The sequence below is a fragment of the Ascaphus truei genome, chromosome 1, assembly GCF_040206685.1.
Source record: "Ascaphus truei isolate aAscTru1 chromosome 1, aAscTru1.hap1, whole genome shotgun sequence".
NCBI lineage: Eukaryota > Metazoa > Chordata > Amphibia > Anura > Ascaphidae > Ascaphus > Ascaphus truei.
The window spans coordinates 150,313,589-150,326,911 of NC_134483.1; the positions used below are offsets into that span (position 1 = coordinate 150,313,589).

Here is a 13,323-nt window from a genome sequence, read left to right on the forward strand (position 1 = left end):
AGGAATGGCCTAAAGTAATGTGAAGCTTAGCCAACGTCACGGGCCAATAGCTGACCTGCCTTTATGATATTCACCGATCTTCTCTAGTAGAGGTAAGGGATTCATTGGGTATGTGTCAGTGTGTTATTGATGCCTTTTCGTGCATCACAATGTTCATAGGGATTTAAGAAATAGTTTCTGGAAAGGACTCGTTTGTAGCTTTTTTTTAATGACGATGCGTCCCATGCAATGATTGTCCTGTGTTTGTAAAATCCACCAGCCCTAACCTAAAATTGTGAGACTTGATGAACAGATTCCTGTATCCGTGACGCACTGCTTAGAATGGGTCCCATAGTCCTCTTTGTCCCACTTCTGCCACCTTCTTATCAGCTGTAACATTTTTTGTAACTTTATATTTGTTTAGTCAGTGTTTCAGTATTTCACAATGAAAGCATGTATTGGACACCTGCATTTACCGTTGGATGACTCAGACTTACAGTAAAGCACTGAACTATTTTATTTAGACATTGTTTCTTTTGATAATTTGACTCTGGTAAATGTTTACACAGCAGTAAAACAGTATACAGTAATATCTTGATTGAAACAGATAAAAGCATTCTGTATTGTGCCTATTGCAAAGCCTTCATTGAAATTGGTAAATCCAGTTTATGGAATCTGAATAACTTCATATCATTATTTGGTCAGGGCGTCAAGTGAAACCTTTTCAAAACTTTAAACGAGCAAAGTTATGATTCCTTAATTGATTTTCTAAAAAGCAGAAGTAGGAAATCCTAACTTGTGAACTGTAGATGTCATAGCTACCATATATTTTATTTGCTCTCATCACAGGCCTGTTATATAGACCGTTCCTTCCCTGTCAATTGTGGCTCTTACTCTGAAGATAACAGTTCTGTGCCAGTTTGGGCCACTGCACATTTTGGTGTTCAAAGGGTTCATACAAACGGTATAAATAGATGCAGAAACAAACTGCAGCAGCGTAGTCCCTTACTGTCCAATGACAGAAAATCCCCTGGGTGTTTTTGGTCATGGATCTGTTTTCATTCTCATTTTCTTTCCCTCTTTCCTCAGCCTACACAGCCTCTGGCACATCGCAAGCCAACCGATACGTGGGACTAAACCCAAGAGATCCAGCCTTCCTACACCAGCAACAGGTGGGCTACTTTCACATCAGGTGTTATGACTCGGTGGTGCTTGGGGATAGTGTCATAAAAGCCTGCATGCTGCCACTCATAGCTTGGATTAAAACGGGATCCCGCTGTTTTCTGATCATGACTGGGCACGGCAAACCACAGCATATTTAATTAAAATGTGGGGCGTCACAAGCTTTTCCTTAGGTGACCTAGCAACATTGCAATTCAACTCTTTCGCTACCGCAGCCGGAGAAATGGGATGTAGGACATCACCAGCAAAGGGCTCACCCTGCAATAGCTCCCCCAAATAGTTTTTTCTTCAATATATAGAAAATCAAATAACTCTTATCCGAACTCAGCCAGAAGGGCCTGAAACGCATTGCTAAGTCGACATTCTTTTAGAGTCTCCTTCCAGATTACTAAAAAAAATCTTTATTCGCCCTTTGTTCTGTGAGAGGAAATGTTAGCTATCTTTTTTTTTTTTTTCGGGCGAGAGAGCTCCGTTATGGATTTACACCCCGAAACGGGTGTCGCCTCCCATTCATGCCAATGCAGCAAACATGCATTAATCTTCCGAGTTGTAAAATGGGGGAGAAAAGAAACACGGAGATCCGTTTCTGATGTAGGGAACAGCTTGTTAAACTGTTGTATCACAAACAAATGTTAGTTAGTTTTTTGTTTGTTAATCTTGGGATTGCAGTAACCTTTCTTTTGATGCTGTCTTTGAGTGGCGCTTTTCATTTAGAAGAAAGCACTGCCAGGTTGAGGCGAAATAAAAAGGAGAATCTCTGACATATAAACAGCATTTGGGACCATTGTTTATATTAGCCTTAATGTCAAGTTATTTTTCCAGATGTTTTGCTGCAGTTTAATTCCAAAAGGGGTGTTAGAAGCCAAATTCTTAGAATAGTACATCATTGTTTCAAGCTTAATAGCTTTACATCAATGTGCCCAAGTTTGACCTGGCAAAATCACATTTATTTTTTGTTGTAGTCTATCACACCATCCTTGTTTTCACATCCTGATCATGCCATGTGTTTAATGCAAACCGTCAAATCATGCAACCTTGGTTAACGAGAACTTAATCACCAGTCCTTCTAAAAAAACAAAGAATATGGAAAATTACATTATTTACCCTTAACTCTTTCTTTGCTAGAGGGGCATGCAGTGCATTACTTTCCAATATGATGTATATCCACCTGGCACACGCAGACCATTTGTAATACAGTTATGAAACCTCCATTCCTGATCAAGAAAGATTCTATCTTTAAATGGGCCATCCCACTTACCAATGTATTTATAAATTAGGGGCCATAGCAAGGGCAGGACAGAAGGGATACTCACACCTTTCTTATAGGCCACTGGGAGGACAGGAGAGGCAAACATCAAGCAAGTTACACACTCCAATGAAAATAACTCAGAGGGGTGCCACAGCCCCAAGGGATTATGGAAAGCTGTTTTGAGGAACCCAGTAATAGGTGGCATTTGGTCATCACAAGTTGTCAACGTTCCATTTAATTTCCCATATATATTGATATTGATCAGAGTTAATTAGGAACTCCCCCAAAAATAGAATGTGACTAGGATGAAAATGAGTAAATTTAAACAGCCCCCCTCCCCAATGTATTAGATTCAAAGATTACAAAATGTAACCAACCAAGTGGAACCTTATAACGCCCTGTTGCTAAAAATGTCGCAATCTTGTTTAAATATGTAAAAACTGTATATACTATGTATATATATTAATGGTACATATTATATACCAATATATGAGAAGTGTAGAAAAGCAATAAATGGTATGGTTCATAAAAGCTGTATTCTTCACAAATGATTGCAAGAGGAACTGGTGATTTAAGATTTATAAGTGACAGGGGAGAGCAAGTCCAGTCCAGATATATCACAACAGGTGTGAACCCTTGCAAGGGAATGAATTTAGGACCTCATCCCTGAAAAATATTTGCATTTTATTCTGATGTTTATATGTGCCACTCCCTCATTTTGACAGCTGAGTGGTTTGAAATTACCAGGATGTAAAGTCCTATAAGATAAACAGATCGATTGAATGCAGTGGAAAGTGGATGTCAGTTTATTAGCCCAAACTTACTTTTTTTTTTTCTCCTCCGGTTCTCATCCAGTGTTTTTGTTCCCCTCCCATCCCCTCTTTTCATTCCCTCATCTCATGCCTTACTAGCAGCTGAACCTACATGCTCTCCTTATTTTGGGAAGCAGCTCAACTTTGCCACATCCGGCCAGCATGTTCTCCAGAGCAATGGCAGCATGTGTATAGTAGTAACCTGTTCAGTGCTGGAAGGCCTTAAAGTACACAGTGTAGGCCCATACAAAACTGGAGGGGTGGCAGGTCAGCACACTCGCACCCTAGCGTAAATCAGAATGCCAATCATTTCAGATCAGTGGATTCAGTTGTTTGTAGAACATATCCAAAAACATATGTGCTTCGTTAGGATTCAAATAATTTATCTCACTTTCAATAGCATCCACACTATTTTACGTGAAGAGGTGCTTGCCCATTAAAGCAGCAATCCCCCATACCATGTTTGTTTATTTATTTCTACATTGAGTGTCCTCAGAGCAGAACCATGTTAGCTCTGGGAACACCTGTTGGGATATTTACATATATACAGTATACGTTTTTGAACCCTTTGAGTTAATCCCATTCAACTTTTCAATTTTTAAAACTTTTTAATCCATTTACCCATTGGGATAACTGTATTGCTGTCTCTGGTCAATCAATTAATTAATCAGTCTGTATCGTTTTGCAGTCTGTATCACTGTTGAGCAATTAAGGCTAGTGCCCAAATGCTTCACCGAAGAGGTGGGTCTTAAATGACTCATGAGAGCTTGAAAGATGGGATTTTTCCTGATGTCGATAGGGAGATTGTTCCAAAACCTGGTCCCTTCTTCTGAGTGCTCTTTTTCCAATAATGATGCATTTGAAATCGAGGAAAACCAAGCAGTGCCTTGTTGGTTGATCTAAGTAGTCTGGTTGGCTTATATGGAGTGATGCATTCTGAGCTGTATGTTGGTGTTAGGTCATGTGGGGCCCTATAAATTGCAGAGAGGACTTTAACTTAATGCATGTTTGATTGGTAGCCAGTAACGTTCTCTCAGTGTCCTATCTGTGCAGGGTTCTGATAGTTGTAGCTGCAGTATTCTGAAGTCATTTCAAACAATTGATCTGGCTGTTTGGCAAGCCAAGATAGTCAAGTCGGTAGGTGACATCCCACATGTTTTCTTCCCTAAGGAGAGCCATAAGTGGTAGAGGAAGGACTTGCCTGTCTGCTTCATTTGTTCTCCCATTGTGAGATTACTGCTAATTGTGATGCAATTGTTTTTCATTGTCTTGGAGGGTGTTATGGAGTGGTCTTCGATTTGATACCATGGCTTGCAATAATGGAACCTAGTGGATTCATATAGATGTTAAAGAAGAGAGGGGAGAGAATGGAGCATTGAGGCACTCCACATGTAATCGGTGTTGCAGATAACGAGAGACAATTAATTCATACTGTTTGGGTTGTTCTGCTTAAGGATGTAAGCCAGTCAAGTGCGTGGTTAGATATCCCTGCAGAAGTTTTCAGTCTGTCTGGTTGGAAGCTATGGTCAGCCATGTCAGACAGCCGAGAGGTCCAACAGGATGAGTATTGAAGGAGATCCTCTTTCTATAGAAGTCAGCAAGTCATCTTTTACACTTTTCAGTTGAGATAACCCAGTAATAGGTGGCATTTGGTCATCACAAGTTGTCAACGTTCCATTTCATTTCCCATATATATTGATATTGATCAGAGTTAATTAGGAACTCCCCCAAAAATGGAATGTGACTATGATGAAAATGAGTACATTTAAACAGCCCCCCCTCCCCAATGTATTAGATTCAAAGATTACAAAATGTAACCAACCAAGTGGAACCTTATAACGCCCTGTTGCTAAAAATGTCGCAATCTTGTTTAAATATGTAAACCATACAATGCGTGTTCATGATATTGCCACTTTGTATTGATTGAACTTGGTAATTATTCTGTTTTTTCTTTTGCAAACCACACATAAATGCCTATTGAGCAATCATTTAGTCTACATATGACCACCCTCACTCTTGATAGAACAATAAGAATAATTGTGCGGTTACTAAAAAAAATTCCAGAACACTAAAACTAAGATATCTTGTGACTGCACTATTGTACATGCCGCCTGTACTTTCCTTAGTTCCCTTATTATATTGTGGAAAGTGCCCTGCAGCTTCAGAGATTTTGTTTGGTTATCTCTTGTATCCCTTTGGCATTATGGTTTAATAGTCCCCTCCTGCAGATTGTGTTGATTATTTTATATTAATACTTGGCATACATAAAAATATATTTCTGATGAACTGTTCACATGAAATGCATCCTCACTTGCTTTATTTGGACTAGAATCTGTGAGAGTAAAACATGTTTTTTAATGTGTTGTGGGTCTGTGTATCTAGCTGACCCTACTGGTACCTAGCAGTGTATCATTGAAGGGAATGGTATTCAGTACTGGAGCGTCTTTATCGAATGTAGGAAACATGCTTAAAATTTTGAACACAGTTGATTCATGCTTCCTTATATCCCTGTGTCGCTTGCTTATTAAAGTATCATTGCATTAGCTCAGGGTATCATGACACAGGGGTTTAGTTACTAAAGTCTCCCAGCTGCAAATCTGGGGCTAGAGCAATGCAAAAAAATACCACTGTATTTAACAAAGAAAAGAAATCCCATAGAAAGCAATGGGAGTTTTTTCTTTAATAAATCTGGTGCAATTCTCGTGCACTGATTTTAAGCCCCATTGATGTTAAAAGGATAGCTGAAATAACTCCACCGGCCATATTTTAACAAAGAAATAGGTAGCCTGGGAGTGTTTTTGCATTGAGTCTATGACGGTGTGAGCTGAAATGATTTCTGATTTAATATCTAACCATGGCAGTTTTGTATTAGAGCGATCGTTTTGTGCCAAGTTTTTCTTCCATCTTAATTTAAGCACTAGCATTGGCTAACACTATTCCTTTAATCTGGGACCAGGTGACAAATCCAGTCATGACCTTAAAGAAGTCTGTTTTTCCCCAGGATCAATACTGCTACTAGAACTCTGCATAAATCCTGCCTCACTAATACCTTGTTCTGTCAAACGCACTTAAGCCACTCATTATTTGGGATCACTTAGGAGTTCTCTTCACTCAATGCTAATGGTATACTTAATAAAAAGGAGGTTATGGTACCAACTTTACTACTTAGTTCAGCGAAGTGCAGCATGCCTGTTATGAGCATTAGCAGCACACATAGAGGACCAAGAGGGGAAAGAAGTCAGAGCTGCATTTGCTTGTTTATAAATACCAGTGATCCGTAGCGTTTTGAGAAGGTAAATGGTAATGGTAATGGTACACCAAGCAAAATTATTATAAACTTGACGCCATAAGCCTTATTTGTATTTTGCGCCTCAGAGCGTCAATGTTTTTGCTCCAATTTATGCCCATTCTTGGGATTTTGGGAGCGCCAAAAAGATGAGTTAGGGTAGAGTTACGTTATGCACTTATGATAACAGGATGTACCTGCATCAAACTGTGTGCCTCGGTCCGGTTTAAGGGGATGGAACTTTCTGGCTTCTAACATGCTGCACCAGGTGTCAGAAACTGTTCCCACATTTGATGCAGCTGCACACTGATAAATGGTGCATCTAAATACAGTTTTTCTGCTCCAAAGCTCATTTTGACCACCTGTATAATCTGTAGTAATAACTAGAAGACCAAAGTCAAGTTTTTTTGGGTTTTCACAGAGGTAGACAGTGCTAGAAGCAGGTACTGGGGATCAACAGTTGTAATTATTACCAGGAGTCTCTTTATTATTTAAAAACTGAGTTTAGACATGGGTAGTGAAGCTATGTATTTGCTCTGTCACATCATATATTTTTTTTTTCAAATAATTAAATTATGTGACAATTTTAATATCTCCATTATTGCCTTGATAAATTACCATTTTACACTAACCTTTTCTCTGCCAAAGGCACCTGCAACTCCACACTGCAGCCCTTGTGTTTCAGAAAGGGTTAGGGAAAAGCTATTACGTTGTGGAGTTGGACACCTTGAAAAATAATATCAATTCCATCTTCCAAACAATGCGTTTCATGCCCCTCCAGAACTGGGTTTGTTTAAAAGTATTCGCCCCAAAAATGACAATAGGGCCTATATACTAAGCCTTGCAAATGGAATTTAGGACACCAAAATGGAACACGGAAACCACAAATTATACTGCGTTTGTGTGCGCCTATATACTAACCTTTTTTTACCCCTTTTGTGCACCAAAAATAATTTTTTATCAGGTATATTGGTGCAAACAAATGAGATGCACATGACACAGATGTAAATAGTATGTACTAAAAAAAATTGTTTGTGTACCAAAAGAATTGTTTAACCTGTGTCAAAATCGTCCCCCAAATTGAACCTGGCTTAATCCTAAAAAGTCTGTTTATATTGTTACTAAACTTAAAGAATTCTAATTCTGCGCTATGTACCAATTTCTATTATTGTGTTTGACGCAGCACGGATGTTTCATTGTATAATTTAACAAAATGTCTTATTTTGACATTATGGCTATTATAAAATAAATTAAGTAATACTTGTTTTTTTACTAATACTAGTAAAAAAATTAAATAAAATACACATAACCGTCTTAATGTAAATTGTATCAACCAGGTATGCAATGCGTCAAAAGTCATTTCAGATAACAAACTATGTCACATAACAACCTTTATACATATCACACACATTTTATAAAGGTTTGTATTACTTTTTCACACTACTATGTTGACACACACATTTTTTCAAAGATCCTTTTAGTACATCGGCCCCTATGTCAGTACCATTTTTGTTGCCAACAAAACAAAGAGCAACAGAGGGTGAAAACAAAAAGTCTTTAATTACTTTGTCAGTGTAAAGCTTATCCTTTACGGTGAGACTAAAGTGAGATTGATTTACTCTGTCCTCTCTTTATTTTCCAAAGATTTAAAAGATTCCACTCTGATGGTGGCAGGTTCTAAATGCATTTAGTTTAAAGCATCCCATGATGAATGAAAGGGAGAACCAAGAGGTACATGAAATGCAGGCAATCAATCATTTTATATTAGCTTAGAGAAATTCTAAATGAATCTGCGGATGATTTTAGCAGTGGTAAAGCCTTTCAGACATCCCACAACCCCTTTTAATATACATTGACCCCTCAAGAAGAAATACTGTCACAGGTACATTCTTAACTTCATGCGAGGAGGGGGCAGGGTGGGCATTAAAAAGATTTATACCCATGGGAAATGGGAAGTATTGGCATACACATTCTTGAGTGCTTTTTTTTTTTTTTGCAATGGAAGAAAAATCTAATGTAACCTACATAAATTATACTAATAACATTGAGCAGGTTGCTACAAGGACTGTTAAATACCCTTTCCATATTGCGGCGACATACAGTAGAAACACGTCTCATCAAAACAATGTTGAATGTGCATTGGTTGTATACATTTAGATGCAGCTGTGCACGTGATTAGCAGGAGTGATGCATTTCCACCTACTAATCTCATGCTCTGGTGGGCGTGTGATGGTGCCAGCAGGTACGGAGTACTTGTACTTATTTACATTCCCACTTTTTTTTTTTTTTTACACGCTTATAGTTACACTTTATGTTAAAAGAAAAATAGATTTATTTTTGAAAGATTATCCCCATTTCTCCTTTTAGAACTCAAAGCAGAAATCCTGCCGAACTAATCCCCTTTTTCTTTTTGACAGTATGGGCTCTGGGGGTCCTCCTGAGCTGGCCTGCGCTCCTTTCAGCTTTCAGCTCCAGCTCCTGGGACACCCCTGGCTCCTCCCCTGGTTCCCGAAATACTAACTAGTGTGGTTACCGGTGCTACCGCCTGGGTATTCAGTCGTCCGTCCAATAGGATTTTGCGGCTTCCTATTGACCTAGGACGTCATGTTAGATTTGGCAGCCATTTTGTTTTCCATGGAGGAACATTTAGCACCGGTAACTCCACTGGTACGTATTTCAGAGCTGCTGATAACGTGGTTTCCAAGCTGTAATTAAAAAAAAATCAAAGTCAGGTGGGATTGCTGCTTTAAAGATTGTAGAAATATTTCTAAAAAATACTGTTTGGTAAGCTTTGCCCCAATGTTTATTAAATGCAGGTTTTGATTCTGTCACAGTACCATTACATTTTTTTACGCAATTTCGTACACATCAAACCATATCTTATAATGTGTTATTTACCATGGATAAATGGACAGCAACAAGGGGGAAGAGGGGAAATTAATCATATGCCTTTGGGCTCTTCCAGCAGTCCCTGGCTTTACCTAATGTGTGTTGCCACAATAGCCTTACCGCTGCCACCCTATCTGTTTGGTGTGCAAAATCTATAGCCTCCTCCATTAACCATGCCCAAGTAGTATCCCAGATGACATACATTTTTACTCTATGAAATGCTCTATATACAACGTGACAGCATAAAAAATACAATGATGGTGACTGGTGGACTTGTATCTCCAACACTTTGCTCGTATTTGGTATCATTACTGTTTCTTTTCTGGTGGAATATGTCACTGTGTTATAAAATGGGACTTTGTGGTTACCTTATCTAGACACCCTTTTCGTTCCTTATTTGCATAAGTGCCAGCTTTGCCTTTCTCGCTGCTCAGGGAAAGTGGCATACAAAGGTCACGATGTAGTCTTTCTGGAACTGAGTGGAAGCCAGAGCAAAGTCTGATGACATCAGCTGCAGAATGGTCACTCTTGAGCTTTCTATTACACTTACAGGGGCAGTCCCACACAGCAGGTAAAAAGAACATATACTTTAAAACAACTTATCAAAGTAATTTGGCTTGATGATACAATCCTGTTAAAAAGAAACAAATATGCTTATTATTTCTCCGGATCTGCTAAATTCAAGCATATCAGCTACTTAGCGTTTATCCGTTGGACGACTGATGGCTTTAGAATGACTATATACATAATGGACAAACAAACTATTCACCTCTACTTTTGGGGACTGAAAGTTTTATCGCGGAAAAGAAATTGGATAAAGATTGTAACAATAAAAAACAGACATTTTGTCAACCATGGAAAAGTTACAAGTTTTGAAAAAGTACTTAAAGATACTTATGTTAATCCAGTTGTTTTAAAAAGGATGTGAATCAACTATATTTAACCTGTCCTTAGTTCACTTTTGTCTTAAAAGGGACTGCCGCTATAAACGAGCAGTCGCACAAAGTAGACTTGACTGTGTCCTTTGAGCAAAGTGATTCCTGTCACTTTAGTTGTACTTCAGATTTGCAGCTTGCATGGTGGTGTGGGGGCTTGGCCGGCTGAAGATTCTGTTCTGACGCAATCAGCACTGTTGTCTGTGATAGGCAGAATCTTTCCTGTGATTGGGGACCGCAATTGCAGAGAGGGAAACTGCAGTAAGAGTTTGGCAGCATGACAGACACACACATTCAAACACAGGCATCTACAATAAAGTGACAAAAGGTTAATGTCCTGGAACAGGATTGTATTTTTTCTGTCTTCAGGCTGCCAGCACTCCTCAGCCTAGCTGTTGCAACAATTTTGCGACCCCTTGTGGGTTTCTTGGCTTCAGCCAGTTGCCTTGGCAACCCCCCTGCCTTTTTACTAGGATGGACTGCTCCACCTCCCCTTGCCAGGTGGTATTGCACCAGTTAATTTCCCATCAGCATGCTGTCTTTTAGTACCAGTAGCCATCTTGAGCAGTCACCTCTCCAATCCTGGTAAAGTTACGGATTTTTACCTATCCCTATATCTTGCATTTAGTCCACTGCCCTCATAGCTCCCCTTCCCCTCCATTGCTCGCATGTCCCAGTGTTCCCCCCTTTTTATTTCTATGTTGTTGCCCCAAATAAACACTTCAGCAAGTAAGAAGATTCCCTGCTATATATATCGGTGTGCTTGGGCCAGAACAGTCAAAATCAACAGGAGACAGGCTGAGACAGCTATACAGAGCAAGCAGCTTTAAAAACAGTTTCTCTGTGCATTAAACACAGCACTGTCACTCTCTTATCCTGGGCATGCAGGCCCACACAGCTACACAGGGAGGTACAGACATCACACCTACCCCTGCGCTATGTTCCCACTGCGCTACCTCCCCACGGCTAGAGCTACCAAGGGCCACGCTCCAGACATCCAGCAGGACACGGGTCAGAGCCAAGGACCGCTGCAGACACCGACCAGCACCATCTGAGACAGTCGTCCATCGCTGATGCAGGTAACAGACCACACGCTACACACGCACTGGCTAAAGGCCTACATACACCTGCAGCATGGCAGAACTTAGACCCTCACCAGACACCACGCATGAGAGTAACAACGCAGACGCTGAGACTGCTACACAACCGCAACAGACTCAGGAAGGCGCAAGGCCTAAGTGGACAGTTACACTTACACAAAAGGCCCGCCAAAAATATGAAGCTGACATGGCTGCGCACCGCAACAAGTTAGAGAAGGCCTGGAAAAAAACTGGACTTGAAATACGTAATGTTGCTAGCATTGGCAATTATGAAAACAGCTTGAACAGGCAATAACTCAATTAAGGTCTGATCACTCGTGCTACCGAGAACTGTCAGAGACATACATCACCTACTTGACCAGGACTAATAGAGGTGAATGCCGGCAAGAACGAGATTTACAGAATAATATCGATCTGGCACGTGACAGACACGTGCGCACCGCTATCACGGAAGTTGAGAGTAGGACAAAGGACCTTGCACTGGAGACCGCATCACAGCGCTCCAGCGCATTGAACCATTCATCAAGGTCAGCAAAATCAGCGCGATCTAACGCGTCTAGCACATGCTCAAGCGCTACCAAGGTGCGAGCTATCGCAGAGGCTACTAGCGCAAGGACCACATATGCACAGAAATAAGCAGCCATGAGACTAGAAAGGGCCGTATAGAAGAGGAGGACAGAGAAACGCTATCAATGCTGTTGCAGTCACCGCCGCTGAAGCCAGCACTGTTGCTGCTATCGCCACAGCAGCCGCTGCGCATAAGAAGGACGAGTTGGACGTGAACCTAGAGGCTCTAAATAAAGAGAGGAAAATCGCCATAGCCCAAGCCAAAGTCTTAGAAGCAGCCACACGGCAGGATGGAGGGGAGCGATCGTACAGTCGGATAGCCTCAGAGGATCCAGCCCGACGCACTGAAGCCTATGTGAGGAGCCTTCCCAGCGTAAATACCAGCGCACCATCTCTACATGATGAGGAGGATATCACAGATGCCGAAGCCTTGCAATGTCCACTTGGAGAAGATGCTGTTTCTTCAAAGGCATACACTACCCGGGATAGCTGCAGCCACAAAAGGGATCCACACGTCCCCATGCATATGGATGCACTACAACAGGCTCGCAATCCAGGTACGCCTACACGGAGAAACACAGCTCCCCACACTAACCAGCAGTCATTGTACATCCACACCAAGGAAGAGGCGACTGCAACGTCCCTCCCGGCAACCACCGGTGCGCCAAGCACACACTCAGCACATAGGTCAAAGACGCACAATTGATCCCACTCGACCTCACAATCCAACACTGCAAACGTAGGCAGCGGACAAAGCAACATAACAGAACGCGACCGCCAACACCCCCCGCAAGACCAACATACTGATGCATCCAGCCTAACAGACATGGGCAAGTAGATGATCTGGCGTGATATGGTGCAAACAGGACTTACCAACATTGACGACCGTACTGAGAATGACAGAATATGGAAGTCCACATTCAAGGACGCAATCAAGAGTCTGGGCTTATCTGCGAGGGAAGAACTCAGCCTGCTAACCAAATGGGTGGGGAAAGAATCTGCAGAGCATGCGAAGAGGCTCAGGGCAGCAAACGTAAACCGCCCCCAAGTAGGTCTTGACTTAGTATGGGATAGGCTAGAGGAGGTGTGCTATGGTAGCCCCGAGGCAGTCGAAGATGCACTCTTCAAGAGAGTCGACAATTTCCCCACAATCATGGTTAAAGACTATTCGAAGTTATGAGAGCTCAGAGATCTCCTGCAGGAATTGGAGTCTTCAAGAGCAGATCAATCTCTATCATGTCTCAACTTCTTAGACTCTGCTCGTGGAGTGAAACCCATCTTGGAGACGCTACCTTACAACCTCCAAGAAAGATGGTCTTCGCAA

At 41.2% G+C, this 13,323-nt stretch overlaps 1 protein-coding gene across 11 annotated transcripts in view; it reads left to right on the top strand.

The window, feature by feature from the left end:
* Positions 1 to 13,323, top strand: part of NFIB (nuclear factor I B) — a 455,016-nt gene that overhangs the window by 400,287 nt on the left and 41,406 nt on the right. For all 11 annotated transcript variants that reach the window (XM_075595945.1, XM_075596019.1, XM_075595955.1 and 8 more), the window contains one exon: positions 1,069 to 1,151. In XM_075595945.1, the coding sequence (XP_075452060.1) occupies positions 1,069 to 1,151 (83 nt within the window). The remainder of the gene's footprint in view (positions 1 to 1,068; positions 1,152 to 13,323) is intronic.